The 19,367-nt window shown below is 37.8% G+C and overlaps 1 protein-coding gene across 38 annotated transcripts in view; it reads left to right on the top strand.

Annotated features, from left to right (window-relative positions):
• LOC114476589 (ankyrin-3-like) overlaps window positions 1-19,367 on the top strand; it is a 170,055-nt gene that overhangs the window by 111,148 nt on the left and 39,540 nt on the right. For 21 of the 38 annotated variants that reach the window (XR_003675621.1, XM_028468292.1, XM_028468299.1 and 18 more), the window contains 12 exons: window positions 545-643; window positions 754-852; window positions 970-1,065; window positions 3,100-3,172; window positions 8,068-8,191; window positions 9,107-9,118; window positions 12,448-12,550; window positions 13,988-14,038; window positions 14,554-14,663; window positions 17,221-17,253; window positions 18,756-18,980; window positions 19,064-19,218. Coding sequence is in view for 37 of the 38 variants with exons in the window: in XM_028468292.1 (XP_028324093.1) it covers window positions 545-643; window positions 754-852; window positions 970-1,065; window positions 3,100-3,172; window positions 8,068-8,191; window positions 9,107-9,118; window positions 12,448-12,550; window positions 13,988-14,038; window positions 14,554-14,663; window positions 17,221-17,253; window positions 18,756-18,980; window positions 19,064-19,218 (1,180 nt within the window). In the remaining variant the exon portion in view is untranslated. Of the gene's footprint in view, window positions 1-544; window positions 644-753; window positions 853-969; window positions 1,066-3,099; window positions 3,173-7,543; window positions 7,703-8,067; window positions 8,192-9,106; window positions 9,119-12,447; window positions 12,551-13,987; window positions 14,039-14,553; window positions 14,664-17,220; window positions 17,254-18,755; window positions 18,981-19,063; window positions 19,219-19,367 lie in introns of those variants that run through there. The other 17 variants (XM_028468307.1, XM_028468303.1, XM_028468318.1 and 14 more) reach the window with 13 other exon arrangements.

Raw genomic sequence — 19,367 nt, 5'->3', positions numbered from 1 at the left:
TTTAAATCTCCTTGATTATGTGACAATTTTCTTTCTAATTAAGGAACATGTGTAATAATTTGAGGAAAATGGAAGGATTTTTTAAGAATTTTGATTTTTTTTCAACAGTTTTACATTAAAATGACTGCCATCATTTGATATACGCACTGGGAAAATTGTTGAGTTTCATTCACACAATGGTTTATGTTTTTATTTGTCATTTTTACTTTCTGCTTCGGGCCTAATTGGATGCTTTAAAGGGCCATATTTGAGTTTGACAGATGTGTTTGGGTGAAAGTATAGAAAGAAATGAAACAATATAACACTCAGCAGGCTGATGGCTCATTAGACTCATCAGGTGGAATTACGATCAGAAAAGTAAGAGAGAAAAGTGCCAGTCATTGAAATAAAAAGCAGACTAAATCCAAATTAGATCATAAATAAAATAAATGGCTTGAGTCTCAGCTGATCTGATCAAGAGTTGTCACGGGATCCCTTTTTGTTGAGACACAATATCCATATTTAACCATTTCATCTCACTGTTTCTTCTTTTGTCTTTACACAGATTGGTTACACACCATTACATGTGGCTTGTCACTATGGCAATGCAAAGATGGCAAACTTCTTGCTCCAGAACAATGCCAGAATCAATGGCAAAACAAAGGTATACAGACCCTGAGTGATACCAACAATATCATCGCTGAACAAGCACTGATCTCGCTGTGCGAAAGTCATCTTTTTATAACAGATCGTGTGTTTGTCCTTTTTGCGTAGAACGGCTATACTCCTCTACATCAGGCGGCTCAGCAGGGCCACACCCACATCATCAACCTGCTGCTTCAGCACGGGGCGTCGGCCAACGAGCTCACTGTGGTCAGTGCACAAACACACGAGAACTGTCCAACAAAACCAACAAAACTGATTACATGTGTATTTTTTTATTTGTGCACATCCTGTCAATAGTTTCATCTTTGTCTTTTCTCCCTCCAGAACGGGAACACTGCCCTGTCGATCGCTCGTCGATTAGGCTACATCTCAGTGGTGGACACGCTGAGGCCTGTGACTGATGAGAATCTGAACACCACGGTGAGACACTGACTTTTAGTCTGCAGCTTGTAATGCACATACATGCACAGAATCTATATATTAGTCTACAATCTACATCAATCATTTTATCATTTTTGGATTTTTGTTTGTAGAATTAGATTATTTTATTTTTATTCTATTTTTTAATTATTTTATTTTTATTCTATTTTTTAATTATTTTATTTTGTTTTTTATTTTATTTTATTTTATTTTTTATTTTATTTTGTTTTATTTAGTATGGGACGAATTCCTTGCCCTGAAATCATTTGATGAAATTTAGATTACTTGTATATTTTTGTTGTTGCATTTTGGTATGTGTATTGTCTATGTATCTAGTTTGTTTGTTTTTTGGTTTATTGATTGTACTTTTCCTGTTGATATGTGGGGGATAAGGCGTGGGAGGGTTGTGGATTATGAAATTTTCAAAACATAATTTTTTTCTGTAAATACAAAAAAATAGTATTTTAATTTAATTTAATTTAATTTAAATGTTCCATCAAATGTCAGTTTGATGGAGGTTTGGTGCCCTGAATGACTTTGCTTCTAACTGAGCAATTATTTGAATTTTGACTGTCAAAAAGCATTCTAACCAAAGGAGAAATGCAATAATATTATGCATAATGAAATACGTAGTCGCTGATTTAGTCTTCAACGGAATTGACTTGTTGCCCTAATCCAAACTCGGCCAATCAGCCACTTCTCCTGCTGTGTGAGTCAACCAGTGTGTATGTCAGACAGTAAGTCATACTGACACATGTGTGAAGTGTGAGTGTGAGAGAGCAAAGGAAGCTTAGAACAGGGCTTAAGGTTTCTCCTCATATAGCAGAGGACAGGGCGGTGTTTGTGCTCCGCACGTGTCTGACAGCAGTGACAGAAAGACGTGCAGCGAGTGGGATGAGAAGGACAATGAGTGAAGATACAGAAAGATGATGCAGCACATTCATCCACAAAGTGAATTAGTCACACTCATCTCCTCCTACAGTGAGGCAGGTCAAAGGTCATGGTCGTTTCTCTGCTCCCCCTGTCTGTACTTAGACTTCTGATTATGTTGTTTTATGGTAAAACACATACAATAGTAGTCAACAATGCTGCCTAAACTTCTGTTAAAATCAATACAAAGACATGCAGGCATGTAATGTTCATCAGCCTTTATCCACCTGACTCCAGTACACAAACTTCAGAACATGATAAAGTCCTAATTTTGTTGCATCAATTCCCCATATATACCTGTCGGCTCAAAGCTGCCGTCATGTTGCCAGTGTGTGCTTTAACAATATATATCCTAAAACAAACTTCCTAAGTTCAGTTGTGTGAAACTGGAACTTAAAATAAGAGGAAGTTTGATAAATATGCATTCTGTCTATGGATTCATAAAAAAAATCATGGAAGATGATTTTAATTCATGCTTTTTAAAACATAATAATTTATGATAAATTATTTTTATTTTATTTCATAGCACTATGTACAAGTCATATATGTTTATGTTGTTTATATAATATAATATTTTTAAAAAGATTAGAATAGCTATGTTTCCCAGCATTTTAAACAAAAATGTATTTTATGCAATAGTAATAGCTTTCGGTCAAATATTACTTTATATCCCTATAGTGATACTTACTGGTATCAGTATCAAACAATACCGAGGTGCGCACTTGTACTCATAAAAATAAAAGAGATCTGATTGCACAGTCCTATTCCACAGATGTAAGTTCATCTAAAAGTAAATGATCCTGTTTGAAGGTGAAAAAAGAATCAGCAGCTTTTTAAAAACACTTATTTCTGTGGGAGAGAAATGTAAAGTTGCCAGTGTAAAAGTGTAAAAGCTCTGGGTCAGCAGTGCTGGAATGGTTCTAGAATTCTTACTGATGTAATGGTTTCGATGGTGACTATTTTAACCACTGACATACCTGTAACACAAGGTTGTTGTGGAAAGACAATGATTGCATTTGCATAATTATGTGAAACCAAAGCTGCATGACGTTGATGATGTTTCTATGTCTTTCTTGATCGTATTCATTTATTTGATATTTGCAGAGTACATCAGAAAAGCACAAAATCAACGTGCCGGAGACCATGAATGAGTTCCTCGAAATGTCAGATGATGAAGGTATGTTAGCGTTCTTTTTTCATCCTTTGGTATTAGAGTTTGACAGATGATGGGATGTTCCTGTGTGCTGTATTTTGACATTTACCCTATCGTCAGCATTATGACCACCTGCTTCTTATTGTGTGCGTTTGCAGCTATAACAGCTGTTTGGACCTTTTAAAACTCTCTCTAATCTTTACACAAGTCATTTAAAGACAACAATTTAACATGGTGCTAAATATATCCATTCCACTAAAGGATGTCATGATGAACACATTATACGTGCAGTGGTCCTAATGCAATGTAATAATGTAGCATGAGTCCCATATTTAGTTAATGAGCAGTAATGTATTTAAATCCCACAGTCCGGGCCCCAATGCCAGACATTCTCATAGAGGATCCTTTGTCAGATGTTGAAAAAGGTATTTGTCCCCGGTGTGAATAGTGCTGAACCTTTGGTGTGTTTTACTTCACTTCTCAGTAACTCCGTCTATCAAACCTCTGCTTTTTCTGCTTTGTTTCCTTCTTTTAAACGAGAAACTCCTCAGCTAACAGAAAAACACATGTATGCAACAGTGACAATGTTCAGCTTAACTCAACCTGGAGTTGTTTTTAATGGTTATACAACTCCTCACTTTATAAAAGAATAAAAGAAAAGTAATGATGTGACTATTACCTCTACCGACTAGGATATTTTAAACCGGTATTTATTTATTTGTTTGGTTGTCTGTTCTCAGGATTTTGTCAAAGTTTTAACCAAAGATCGACCTTATGCAATGGAAGATTCCATTTAAATGTCAAGGGGATTGGAATCAATATACTGATTCTGAATCAGTTTCAATATCAAAAAATGTCTCGACCAATCTTTGTGAAATTTGACTCAGTTATCTCGAGCTGGATCCTCAATTACCCCGAGTTCCATCTGGATCGGATTCGGACTTTGCATTTCATCGCAACTTTTTTATAAAAAAATGGGGGTGCCCAAACATTTGGACCTATTGTATCATTATTAATGGGGATTGAAATGTCATACAAGTCTTTAACGTGTGAATGATCACAGTACCATGATCAGGATCACTGATCCAGATAACTGACAAAATCTGGCAAAGAGGATATTTGGCACTTGGCGGTTGTTTGTGCTTTCATGTTAGAGATGGTAAAGCCAATTTTTAAACTTTCAGTTTTAAAAATGCATCTAAAATGTCAAATATTGTGGCTTTTGAGGTTTTTAACGTGTCATTTTCTTTCCAAACTGTTTTTTTTATAATGCATCTTCATAATGCAGCTGTTTTTACCAACCTGTGAAACAAAAGTCTAAGGATTTCAACCATCTCAACTATCATAGATAGCTATGCAGTCTCTCGGAAAAAGTAAGAAATTAGTGTCAAAGTAACTAAAGCCCTATTTGCACGGGATTAATTCCCCCTCAAATTACCTACTATATTTTGCTGAACTTCGAGGTCCTGTGATAATACTAATCTAATGCGAATAGGCCTCTCTGTGATTTGGACAGAAATGGGCGGGATCTGATGCGTTATCGCGTGTTGTTTTGTTTCCGGGACACCTTTTGGGTCCCGGGCCAGCAAAACCTTATCGGCCCGTAACGTACGGCAACAAAAAGAGAAGGAACCTTTGTTCACCCCAGGTCTCTCCTTTCATCCAGTGCCTAATTTTCTTCTTAGCGCCTGTCATGTTGAAAACAATGTGAGCAAATGTTACGCAGCGCATTGACATCATATCCAAGAGATGTCCGTGAATTTCAGCGAAATCTCAGGCTTCGGTTATCCCGTGCGAATGCGCCACATAAAAAAGTAGACGTTGAGGGGGTCTTTTATTTATTACATGGGGTCCCCAGATAATACTTATCCCGTGCGAATTAGACTTAATACACATTATTATTCGTAATCCATATGAACTGCAAACAAGTTGGTAGAAGTTTAAACTACAGCTAGGTTTCATAGCAGAATCTAAGTTGTTGCTTATCTTATTTTTCCATGTGACTGTATAATTAATGAGCTCCTGAATGGGTTGTTGCTCTGGGGACGCTCGTGTGGAGTTTCACTGTCAGCTGATACTGTCAGACTGAATGTCAGATGATAGCAGGTGGATTTGTTCTGGAGCTTGTATTGTTTTGATAATCAAAGGCGATCAGTTTTTCCAGCAGCAGCAAACTGGATTTATCTAGTTCTGTTTACTCCCCCTTCGTGTGTTGTGTATATTGAAGTATTAGCCACAGGAAGAGAAGAGTTTCTACAACTTACTTTAATCCTATATGGAGGAAGCCAATCCTATTAGGCTGCATGTTGAAGTGCCTGGTGTCAGCTTGTAGTGCTTGTTCAATCAATCGCTCAACGACAGTCCACCTCAGCTACACGTTGCACTTATTTAGCTTGCTTTTGTTTTCACACTGTAGTCCAGTTTGGATCGTATCAGCAACTCCCTATGTTCTACACCTATAATAACTGGGTATTAAGCGTAAATACATTTGATACATTGAAGTTTAATCTTATTTTTGCACTTTTAAAGCCAAACGGCCTCATGGTGGTAAATTATTAACAGTTATTTTTATAATTTTAAGATATGCTGAATTGTGTTTTGATTAAAATTATGGGCAAAGCTGATCATTTCCAAACCAATAACACCATAAGTGTAAGTAAGTGGGAGATAAAACACCCTCAGGGTCTCACAAAGCTCATGCCTGTCTCACAAAGACATTCACAAATGATCTAATGTATTTTTTTTTTTTTTTTAATCAAACATATAAACTGCATTTGAAGAAGTTAGATTTTTGAAAATATTGAACATTCTTATGAAAATAGCATTTTGTTTTTTGTTTTTTTACTTAATGTTGCCTTTATTTGAAAAACAATACAACAGAAGAAACAATAGCTAAATATGTGCTCAAGTTATTGGCAGGACACTTGACATCCCAACCCAGTGAGCATTACATAATTAAAACAAAAAAGCAAATCAATAAATAATTCAAGCCAAACCAATATTTAGGGGATGTTACAAAAAATGCAAAAATATATTTCTATTTTGTGATGTACAGTATAAGAAATAATCACCAGTATAAAATGTAGCGCAAAAGCATTGAGTCACAAATATACAAGACAATACTTGTATGTTTGTTATCTTCTCTCCAAATGTTACACCAGGCTCTGATCCTCAGGCTGCTCCATAGAGTCCAGCTGATGTAGTCCATGTTGACGTCCTCTGAAACCATCTCACTGCAGACTTTCTCTCTTTAAATCCAACGGGATGAGCTTTGTTTGAGCCGCCTGCAGGAGAATTAACAGCTCGGACTTCCAATGCTTGAGTTTAGCTTTGAGACATAAAATACAGTCCGGTTTGAGCTGCGCTCTTTCCTCTTTTCAGCGCTGCGCGCGTAAAAGCAGCGCCAAACGCGTAAATAGTTTGGAGCGCAAATGAAATCGCTTCTGTCTAAAGCTGGATAAGTGTTTCAATCAGGACAAAGAGGATTTGGATGGACTACATGATAGTTTTAACCTCGTTCAGAATCTAAGTCCGGTGTTTTAAACAAGGGAAACAAAACATTGAGGAAATCCAAACCGAGTTGTGGTGAATATGGATGCGTTGGACAAAGGTGAGTGGATAGATAAAACAGTTCCACTTGTGTAAAATAAAGATAGTTACATGGTGCATGATGTATTATTGTGTTGACAATTATGGTGGTACATCAGCTCTAACTTCGGCTAGAATGCGTGTGTTGGTTCCGGTGGTGATGGGTGAATAAAGTGTGTACATGCGGTGATGCGATTTTGTTCTAGACAGAGTCTGATTGTTTCCATATCTGTCGAATCGGGCCGAAAAGTTGGAAAAAGTGAAGTTTTCAAGTATTACTCCTAAATAAAATGCGTTTACGCTACTTTGGTGCAATTATTTATCATTAGTTTGGGAAAAAAAATCATGGTGAACATTCAAAGTCAATAAATCAGTCAAACTTTATTTATATAGCACCTTTCTTACACATTCAATTGTAGATTAAAGTTCTTTACATAAATGACAAAAGTTTAAACCGATAAAAAAAAGTGTAGATACTAATACAAATGCAGAAGTAATTTCATAAAATAATTATAAAGATGATAAAATAAGAAAGAGTAAAAAAAAACAACAACAAAAATATTAAAATTAGCATGTACAGTAAAACCCAGAAAATGATTTTATTTTATTTTTTTCAATTAATGTAACTATGATCAATTTTTGCTTTATTGACATAATGTTCCAAATATCTGATTGTTTTTGTTGTTGCTGAAGATTTTACATTCAGGTTTAGATTCACTTTTGCTTACTAGTTTTATTGTGAAAGGGTAGAGTGGAACTAGATGAGCAGTGTGTGTGTGGTCTTTGCGGCTGCTGGTGCTGCGTGCTCAGTGCGGCAGTGCTGAAAGAGGAGGGGGCTGCGGTGCAGGAGCATAGCGCTGCAGGCAGGCACCACAAACCGGGACATGAGGGAGAAGGACAAGCGCTGTGTCCGCTCCGGCGGCTTCATTGACCGGCGTGTCATCGTCCATCGGGCCGCTGATCGAGGTCTGATCCGGGTCTGATGATCTCTCGTGTGTGGGGATGATGCGTTTGTTGATCTTGTTACCTGCTGATGCTCAGATATCTGAGTGCTGTGAAAGTACCTGCGTTGGTTTTTTTTTTGTTTTTTTTTTTTTTTTTTACAGTGGATTTATATACTCAGCTGTTGTTTAACCTGAGTGCTCCATAAGGACTAAGCTGCTGTGCCACTAGTAGATTCTGAGAATGTCCATCACAGGCCCTTTAATCATTAAATGGCACATTCAGAATGGTCCTATGGGGCTGGTTGTGACTTATTTGCCTATAGGTGATGCTTCAGCTTTAGTGAGTTTTTAAAATTTATTTATTATTTTTTTTAAATTGTTAACCAGGTGAGGATGCCATCACCGGAGACACGGACAAGTACCTGCGGCCCCAGGACCTTAAAGAACTAGGAGATGATTCCCTCCCCCAGGAGGGCTACATGGGTTTCAGCATAGGAGCCCGCTCAGCCAGGTAGGCTCCTTCTGTCATACTATACATAGATAGATAGATAGATAGATAGATAGATAGATAGATAGATAGATAGATAGAGGCTCAATGCAGTTGGAAACTTGCCAGTTAATTATTAATCCTGACACAATGATTCACTTTATATTCAGGCCCTGTTATACTCACTTATGAGTTCCCAGATGCTCTTTTTTTTAAAGATGTCTATGTTAAACTCATTGGCTGTAAGGTGGCACATGCACCGTAATGTTAAATAAATATGAAATAAAAACAATGCTGCTAACAGCAACTGACTAAAATAAATGTAAACATGTCTATAAGATGATAATAGGCTTCCTTATTTGTCACTTTGTGACATCAGTTTGTCAAGATGTTCGATTGGATGTAGTAGTGGAGCCTTTGTTTTATAAATTTAAATAGATACATTTTACTTTTGCTTCAGATCAGGGGTGTCATGTGATATAAGCTTGGGAAATGTGGATACATGTGTATTTGGAGGGGCTGAGATATCTACAATTGAATTATTTTGTAATTTATACAATGATACACTTGTTTCTGTCATTTTTACTTTGTCCTGCGGGTCCAATTAGATGCTCTAAAGGGCCTGATTTGGCCCCCAGGCCTTGAGTTTGACATGTTATAGATAAAAATGTTCATGTGTGTTTAAACATCTGTACAATGTAAACCAATATGTCATTGATCATTGAATGTGTGCTGCTGAGCAAAATCCCTTTTCACTTTCTTGCTTTTCTGTTTGTGACGTTGCATGGTTGTTTTTCTGTCCAGAGGAAATAGAGTACGATCTAGAAGAAACCATGCAAGCTATTTCAGCCATGCTATACGCTGTTTTCCAAAAATGCTTTACTTTATATTCCTCTATTTTGTTCTCTTTCCCTGTTTTTTCCTTGTCCTTCTTTGTAGCCCTAGAATCAGGTAAGAAGAGAACAGTAGACGTAGAAGTAGAAAACTAGCTTTGAATGGTGGTCTTTATTGTGATCAGCAGCCATTACCTTTAACGTCATCTCATCCCTCGTTTGATAGTGTGAGTGAAGTTGTTGTGTTGTTGTGCGTCTAGTTCATCATCATTCACCTCATCCTGACAAAAAAAAAAAAAACGTCTCGTACATGTTGTATTTTCTGATACGGTTATTATTAAGTTGTAGAAAGCATCTATCGTGTTTTGTGCCAACATTACCACAGCTTTAGAAGTGTGCACTAACCCCCACCTAAATGTTTGATGTGACACGTTATATGTTTTGTCACAAAATGTAACTTCCAGGGATCAAACTCTGCATTCATCATTAAAGTTGATTATTTTCCCTTTAGTTATTGGAGAAACTTCATCCACAATTCATTCACAATTCATCCAATCAAAGAAGTCATTTTGACTCTCCAGCCTGTGTTTGAGGGACTCAGGCTCCTACACGCAGCATTTTAATGCATTCACACAGTAGTGGCATAGATGCATGTCACTCCATTGTCAACAACTGCCTCTTTGAGTTGTCCACACTGATGCTTTATTAATGCAGTGAGGCTGCTGGTTTGCACAGCCGTGTGGAAAAAGTTAGGGTCTCTCGACTTATCTGGGTGGTCTTTTGGACTTTCAGACATTTACTAATAAATATATTTATTCAACATTTTGTTAGTTGATAAATGTTAGAATAAAAAGTGTATTATTTTTTGTTTATTTGTTCATCGGATCCCCATTAGCTTCCACCGTGGTTGCTAATCTTTCTGGGGTCAACAAAAAAATTAAATCACGATTCTAGTACATGTAAGAATAGAGAAGAGACAGTTAAAATATACAGAAATATTACATAAAAAGGTACATCAAGACATATTTTCATTACACAAACAAATACATAAAAAAATACATGATATATACATTAAGATTGGTAAAAAAAAAAAAAAGAAATAGGCAGTGGCTATCTGCACGTATACCGACATTCTACCCGTACGTAGCGCCCCTCATTGGCCAGTTTAGGTAGCGTGACAGGTCACATGACTAAGACGCTACTATTGCTATTAATACGTATATTCTTAAAGTACTTTACGGACATGCTATGTATTTATGAATTGTTAACCCTAGACTGTTACGAACTAACTAACCCTAACCCTATGTTACGTTATGGACTAACTAACTAATGGTCACATGACTTCCGGTAGCGTCATCTGCCACGTACGAATAGCACCGAGTGTTGTCATACATCTAAGTACTGCAAGCCACTCCAAAAAAAAAAAAGAAGATTTTAAAGCATTTTTAAATATGTGTTAAGTGTGTGTGTATTGTGATCAGGCACGTATTCGTCGCACTGCTAGGTTGACATCAAATAAATGAGGCTGCACTCGACTGCACGCAGAACATTGCAAGTACAGCAGACAGAAGAGTGATCCTATTCAAAACGAGTGGAGCAGAGTGAAGAAAGGATGGTTAGAAGAACAGAAGAAACAAAAAGTAATTTGTGGCTCTGATGAATGGATGTGGAGGTTTGATAAGTTCATTTTAAGAGAAAAACAAGCATGAAATGGGAACAAAGAGAGGGATATATCTTGGGAAGGATAGTCAAAATGAGAAAGAGGAAGAAGCTGTGAAGAACAAACAAGGTGGGGGTGGGAGTGGAGGTTAACTACAGCGCTGCCCTGCCAGCGAGTCCATTCACACCGTCCAGAGTTGCTTGGTAACTTCCATGGCGGGGTAGGCAGGCTGTGCTGAATAAAGGGCTGTTCTCTGTGCTCAATGCTTTGCCCACTCAAACACGCTGAGCTCTGCATTTTCCCCCCTCGTTCTGCTCCCCCCCACCTCCACTCACACACAGCGCATCAATGCACCCATACAGTAAAATAAAGCTCCAAAATGTCAGCTTTTTTTCTGGATATCACAACATTTATACAAAAACAATTTGTTTAAAAAACAAAAACAAAAAAAAAACACTGATAAACTTTATGATCTCTAAATCATGCAAGTCACTCTGCAGCAGGGTTGGGGTCAATTACATTTTTCAGTTACAATTACGTTTTCAATTACCCATGTTAAATTACAATTCAATTACGATTACAGCGACCTGCATTTTTTCCAATTACAATTATTTTTTATCCTCAGAAAGTCAATTACAATCATGTTCTCATTTTTTAAAAACTTTTATTAGGTTATTTATTTAAAAAAATGACCTAATAAAATTGAACCTTCCTCTTGTGTTAGCTTTCTGTTAGCATCTCTAATAATAACGGGTCCTAAATCAGCTGTAAAATACATTAAAAACTAATATCTATCATCTAATTTTTTCCCCTATCTATTGGTTACCATGTTAGGCTTTCCTAATCAATGAAAATATAAGTTTTAATGTTTAAGGTGTGGGCGTCTGAGCCTTTTTTGTGTCAGTATACCCCTAGATTTATATATTTTTTTAAATGGTAAAATGTGGGAAAGCTTGATATGAAACATATTTTAATAGTTGTTTACTACATATGTGTAGAACTGTACATAGAATTGTAACATGGTTCCCCAGTTTTGCTTTAAATTATAATCAACAACTTTTCTAGAATTTTCATGGCAATTACATGTAAAAAGTCAATTATCTAAACTCGGTTACAATTTAATTACGATTACGATAGCAACAGATTTCTGAAATAACAATTACATTTATAATTGTTCACCCCAAACCTGCTCTGCAGTCACTGTTTGTTTGAATCCCAGTATAGCAAAAACCAGCAAACAAGATAAATCTTGCTCTGCATTGAGAGTCTGAGAGGCTGCAAAAATAGGTAGACGTCACCACACAAAGCCATAAAGCAGACTGCAGCAAGATGGATAAAAAAAAACACAGAGAGAGCTGCTTCCCTTTTTTTTATTTTGCTGCTTTGAAACAGGGCCAGGTCAGCTAATCTTAGAATAAAGTAATGTCACTCTTTCAGCAAAAGTAGGATTCTATAGTCGCAAAAGCCTGGAGTAAATCAGGAGGATACTATGAGTCCATTATGAATATGCACAAAGCACACATTAGAAGAGGAAGCCTTTGCTTTTCCCTCATTCTGCTCATCTTTCTCTCTTCCATGCTCTCTAAAGGCAAACAAACTGTGTTTAATCTGCTGCTCTCTATTCTCCACTAAATACAACTTTGGATTCTCCACACACTAAACATGAAATCTGTTTCCCTGGAAGTTACACATTGTAATGGACTTCTTGCTTTTTTTTTTGTTTTATGCCGTGTTCCCCTGCCCCTCACTTGTCATTACCCGACATGGGGTTGCGTGGTAACATGTAGCCTCCGCTCCTTCAGCTCGGATAGGTCCAACACGCTCAACCGCAGCTCCTTTGCCAGAGACAGCATGATGATCGAAGAGATCCTGGCTCCCACTAAGGACACGGTAAGACCTGCTTGTGTTTCTGTCCTTTACTTGTGTAGGTTCATCACTTTTTTTCTATTTATCATCATCTGTAGTCAGCTTTGTACTCGTTGGGATTTGTGCATTCCATTCCCTGCCAGCTGCAAGTTTGCATTTCCTCTGTGACTTGTCTCTATCAATGGATTCATCAAAACACAGGCTGTGTGGATAGAAGGGAAGACAGCAACAGGAGTCATAGCAGACGTTTGCTTTACTAGAACACAGTCCTCGGTGGTGCTGATATTGACTGTCAAGAACTTTTTTTGTGGTTGAAAGCAAAAACTACGTTTGCACTTGAAACTAGTGATGCACCGAAATTCCGGCCAAGAAAAAATTTCAGCCGAAAAGTGCATTTTCTCACGCTTTTCTCACCAAAACAAGCCGTCTGAAACAGGATGTTGTGATGATGCGCGCACTAAAGAGTTTTCCGAGCAGAGTTTGTGCATAAGTGTGATTTGTATTTCTGTGTCACGTCGACACTGTAGCTTTGTGTTGCCCTTCATCAACACAGACCTCTACACGGCAGCCTGACACATGGCTACGCATCAGCAGCATGGATTTGGTTTCAGAGTCTATCAGCGCACGCTTCACAGAGATCCTCTGATCTTCATCACGACTGTACTTGGTCCACGTTATTTAGCTCTTTACTTGGATGGGATTAAACCAGCACGATCAAGAAACGATCCGCGCCGCAATCAAAGCACACAAAGCGTCTGTGTGCTTCTCCAAGAACATGCTTTGATGATAAATAAAGCAGAGAAGCTGATTTTCATCAAAAACTTTAATGCACTTAATGTTTCAATGAAATAACATATAATACATAATTTGACTCCTTTTCAGCAGGCCAGTCAGTTATAGGCCTGTGAAATATTATTTAACGTATGAGTGGGGACAAGCTAAACATTTCATTTACATATTTTTATGTATTTATTCTTTGAAGCATTTACGTAATTTATACAATTGCAATGTTTTAAATTTAGTGAGTTTAATACACATTTACAGGCATAAATGCAATAGGACTAATAATTTGCATAGTAATTTCTTCCAGTGCTTTGGTTTTCGGATTTCAACTTTGGTTTCGGCTCAGAATTTTCATTTTGGTGCATCCCTATTTGAAATGTCCTTTAGGATGTCATTTTACAGTTTGCAGGCTGTTTTTCCTTCTCGTGCATATGGTTAAAGTCATGTATGTAAGGTTAAGTTGAGCCTCATTGAGCTCCTGTGATGGACTGGGGACCATTGTCGTGTTCCTGTGTAAACTGGGGCATGCCTAAGCACTCCACAACCCAGAATAATGGGTGTATTGTGCAGTTGCTAGTGACTTTTTTTAACCACTTCTCCCATATCTCGTCCACAAGCTCATTCTGCCTTCTTAGTGCCCTTAGTGTAACTTTTGAACCGTTTTCTTCTCCTCTTTAGCTTCAGAGTGTCTGTAAAGACATTTCCTACTTGGTTGACCCACTCAATAAGGTAGACATGTTGAATAATATCCGGCTCATTCTCTACCCAGAGTTCTAATATTGTTTTTGTTTGGGGTTGATGTCATTGTCATTGTCGTCATTAGTGCTGTGGTTGGTAAATTGTTGTGCATCACTCATTGAATGTACATAACATGACTGAGCTTATCTGAGCGAAGCATCCAGTGAAGTTTGTTTTGAAGTTTTCTGTTTCATTGTTGCTGCATGATGTTTTTTGCTCGATGTGGTTCCCTCTCACCAGCATATTCTCTTCATTCTACTGTTTTTTTCTTTCCTGATTTTGGTAAAATGTAGTCAATAGTGTTTAACATTATGATGTAAGCTTTTACTAATGTCCACTTCTTATTTTAGACCATGCATGCCACAAGAAATTGCATCGATTCATGCACAGATTATGATTGTTTTTTTAACTCACTTTGGATTTTACTGCCTTGTCTGCACTCAGTCATTTAAAAATAAAATATTTTTATTCACCTTTTGTCCTCCTTCATCCTCGTTTGCCCACAGCATCTCGCTGTGACTCGAGACTACGGTTCGGAATGCATGCGGCGCTACAGCTGGACTCCGGACACCATGGACCACAGCCAGCACACTGTGTCCAGCCCCATTCACTCTGGGTAAGAACAGCCGAGAACCTGCTTACCACCACGCACGCTGCACACATACTGCAAACAGAAAACAGACGTTTGCCAAACGCACTAAACACGTTAGTGATGTCTCTGAAAAGTCTGCTGCACTGATGGTGCAGAGGCTGTGGGATGCCTGCAATGCTGCTGTTGCTTCACACCTTAGTGAATGTCTCCTGAAAAACTCATGCCATATTATAAGTCCTTAGACATAGTCCAGATGTCCCCATTCTCACTGATGGACATTTTACATCTTATCTGACATAGAAAGAAACTCTCGGCTTTCTGTGATCGTGTGATTTGGTTTTCATTGCAGATACACACATATGACAAAAGTAGGGGTGTCAATCTCATTTAGTTCAGCGGGCCAAAATACGGATCAGTTCCATCTCAAGTGCGCTTGGAAAATAAGTTGTTTCAACATGAATGTGCCCGAGTTGATCACAACATATAAATAATATACTCTATACAGTAAAGGGCTGGAGTGTCATACTCATTTTTGTTCAGGGGCCAAATGCGGAGCAGTTTGATCCCAAGCGGGCCACTGATTTTATGCAAGAAAACATGTCATTTCAACATTATTGGGCCCTAGTTTGCACTTGTACTTATAAAGAAAATGCAAAATATGTAAGAAACTGACAATATCCAAGTAAAAAGTGATTGATATCAGTCACAACAGGATCTTCACTTTAAATTTCCGAGATTTAGTGACCGATTTCTTTTAATTAAGGGAAATATTATGTAATAATTTGAGGAAAATTTAAGGATTTTGTAGTAATTTTTAGTTTTTTCAACAGTTTAACAAAACGACTGTAATTGTGATATAAGCACTAAGAAAGATGAGATATCCTTTCTTTGTCCAACAAAGGGGAAATTTGCATTTCAGTTACATCCCGTCCAAGAAACATAAAAAGACAATCACATATAACATGGGATGACAGGAGAGGGGGAACTGTGGATCGCCACAGGATCGCCCCGTATCCTTAGATGAAAAATGAAAAAACAGGGGGAATGGAGAGGGGGAAAAAGGCAGATTCTACACTATGTTCCCGTTGGGGCGCACAGTGTAGGACTAGGAAAAAAACTCCTCAGCACATAAGCCCATGAAAAACAATTACAACAACATGTATGGTTTGGGGGAGGACACTTGTGGGAGGGGAGGATTGCAGCCGTCCGCTGGGGGGAAAACTGTGAGTCCCGGCAAATATTGTTGAGTTTCATTTACATTTCATTTACATTTCTGTCATTTTTATTTTTTTTCGGCGGGTGATAAGTATTAAATATCAAATATAATTTATTTAATCCCTAGGCATGATTGTATGTCCAGCAACAGCTTTGTGTGAATGCTGGCTGCAAAAAAAAAGGATTGGAGAGGGAACAAATTAAGACAGGCTTGAAGCACAAGCACTATTGAATCAATATTTTTCTGCACAAGAACATGGATTATCCTTATATTTTATACGTGAATTATGTAAATTGATCCACTGCTATCTCTGGTGCCGCGGGTGCACTGCGCACCTGTGTTTGACGTGCGTTTGTTTCCTCGTGCGCTGATCTGATGATGACATTAACAGTTTATTAATAAAAGCAGGCTTACCACTAAAACTAACGTAAATATGTCATTTGTATGAGGAAAAAATAGGTTTTAATTGTTGATTTCAGGTTGGGCACGGATATACATACCTAATGTCTGTCCAACCTGTAGGTTTAAGTTTTGCTGTGTTGGGTTCTGGTCGAAGCTTGAATAAGGTTCATATCATAAATGGTTTGTGTTTAAAAGCAAATTGGCACCACAAAACATCAAAACAAAATATTTGTCTCTTTTTCTTTCTCCTCGTCCTCCTCTGCACATTCATTCTCCGTTTTTTTTTTTTTTGGTCGACTAATCGCTACTTGTGTCATAGTCTTGATCGACCAATCATTTCCTTGGTTGACAACAGCCCTACTTTTGATGTTTTTCTGTTCTCTACAATAAAAAAAAAATATCGCCCTCATGTTTTATAAACATGGGAAAACTGTGAGTTTTGCAAATATTATAGATTATTGTTGAATTTGTGTATTGTATATGAGATATCTACATCTCACTTATTTGGTAATTTTCACAATGATTTATGTATTCTTTGCCATTTTTCCTTTCTCCTGTGTGTTTGAATGGGATACTTTAAAGGGCCAGATTTAGCTCCGAGATTTGACTTTGACCCATGCGACATGAAGTGATGAATTGTGCTTTGGATGCATGAACTGTGGTTTCTGCTTTATATTTTAATTTAATACTGGGATCTCAAACGTACAGTTTTTGGTTTCTTTCCTCCTCCTATTCGTACGTGAGTTTGTAAATTGAACTATTTTTGTTATTGTCATTTTATCCCTTGGTGTGTATGTTTATTCTTTAATTATTTTCTTTCCACCTCTTGTTTTCAGTCTTTCCCCCCTTTCAGTTGTTCCTGTAGGTCGTCTGTAGATCCCAGCCATGATTGTGAGAATGTGATACTAAAACTAGGCTCTGGGGGTTTGCCTCCTGCATTGTCTCCATGTGTTTATTTTGCAGCCTCTCCTCCCCGCTCCCTCAGTATGACTCCAGGTGATGACTGAGTTCGCTGCTTTCACCCATGATGCCGCAGTGATGTCACTTTACTCCTCCACCCTTGTCTCCTTCTCATCTCGTCACTGTCTCATCTGTGTGGTCTGGTGTTTCCTTTAGCACTGCTTAGAGTGTGTTTAGAAGTGTGTAGCTGGGAGTTTATCATTCACATATCATCACAACTTCCCTCACGAGTGCACTATAAGTACTCTGAATGTTTATGACAACACTTTTATTCGAAAGTTATGCCAATTTTATGTTCTATCATCTATCATGGGTAAGTTTTCTTCCAACTAAATACAGCTTCTAATTCAGGGGTGTCAAACTCATTTCAGTTCAGTGGCCAAATACAGATAAGTTTGATCTCAAATAGGCCGCAGAGGTGGGGAATCGAACAATTTCAATATTAGTGCTACTTTGAATTTCCATGTATAAATGTAATAAATGTATGTACTAGTATATAAGGCACCGACAGTATCCAAGCAATAGGTGACAGTTAGTGACTATATTTACTACATTTGGGGAAATCTTGTCATATAGTTGGAGGATCAAGCAGGATTTGGGAAAAATTAGGTTTCTTTCAACAATTTGAGAGTAAAAATGACTTCCGTCATGTTATACAAGCATAAGAAAACTGCAAACCCCTGCAAATATTGGAGTTGTATTGAATTTGTGATAAATTTAATGAAATACCACTTGGATAATTGGAAAGTTCTACTTCCAAATAAAACCATTTAAATGGTTTGGGGTTTTTTTTTTAAAGTTTTTTATTTTGTGTGGATGCCAACATTTATGTTTGGATATGATACAGTGATTTTAATTACTCCCAATTTCTGCTTCATTTCAATAAAGAATTCTCATGAAAAGTTTAGATTTTTTTAATATTGACAAAATTCCCAAGCTTAAGTTCCTGTGGAAATTTGTCAGATATTTTATGCCCCTTTGCAACCCGACTGAGATATCTACAACTAAATTACTAGAATTCGTTTTCTCAGCCATTTTCACTTTTCTCTGCGTAGTCGATTTGGATGTTTTAAAGGGCCGGATTTGGCCCCCAGGCCTTGAGTTTGACACATGCTCTAATTTATCTGAAATGTGTCAGAGGGATCAGAAACACTGGTATTATATTAGTGCAGGTTTTTGATATCTGATCATTCAATGCTGCCTTCAAGTGACTGAATCTTTGGGGGAAATATTATACATTCAGAACTAAAACTCACTCGCTTTTTGTTTGTAGCCCTAAATTTGTGGTTGTGAAGGTGAGAAATGCCAGGTTTCAGAACTGACAGCATTTTCTCCTCTTTCTTCTTCTTTTTCATTTCTACTTGAATCTCTATTTTTCAGTTGCTGTTGTTTCTGTATTTTGTTTCCTACGTTTTTTGGGGTGTTTGGTGATCACAGCATGGGGATCGTACTCTTCACCTGTGTGTGTGTGTGTGTGTGTATATCTATTTATGCTCCATCTTTATTTCACTCTAAAAATGTACTTTTCAACGCTGCAGGTTCTTGGTCAGCTTTATGGTGGACGCCCGTGGAGGGTCGATGAGAGGCAGTCGTCATAATGGCATGCGCATCATTATTCCTCCAAGGAAGTGCACGGCACCAACACGCATCACCTGTCGTCTTGCTAAAAGGCATAAACTGGCCTACCCCCCACCCATGGTGGAGGGAGAGGGACTGGTCAGCAGGCTGGTGGAAGTCGGACCTGCCGGAGCGCAGTTCCTTGGGTAAGAAGAGTTAAATTAAAGAAGGATGTGTCTCAGAAATGTGTCTGCTCAGACCTTACAAACTGTTTTTTTCTTCCTTTCAGTCCCGTTATTGTAGAAATCCCTCATTTTGGTTCAATGCGAGGAAAAGAAAGGGAGCTGATTGTGCTGAGGAGCGAAAATGGGGACACGTGGAAAGAACACCAGTCAGACGGCAAAGCGGAAGATCTTACCGAGCTGCTAGCTGGGATGGATGAAGGTGAAGTGGCCCACAGTTTAAAAAGAATACTTTTTCTGGGTACCTGCTAATCAAATAGTTTAAAAAATTTGACAAATAATTGTTTAAATCTGACTCCAAATCAGATTTCTTTAAAAAAAAACAAAAAAAAAACCACACACATAATTAGT

Source organism: Gouania willdenowi, chromosome 15 (genome assembly GCF_900634775.1).
Source record: "Gouania willdenowi chromosome 15, fGouWil2.1, whole genome shotgun sequence".
Taxonomy (NCBI): Eukaryota; Metazoa; Chordata; class Actinopteri; order Blenniiformes; family Gobiesocidae; genus Gouania; species Gouania willdenowi.
The sequence above is the reverse complement of the archived record's forward strand: the minus strand, read 5'-3'. Positions and strand labels throughout refer to the sequence as shown.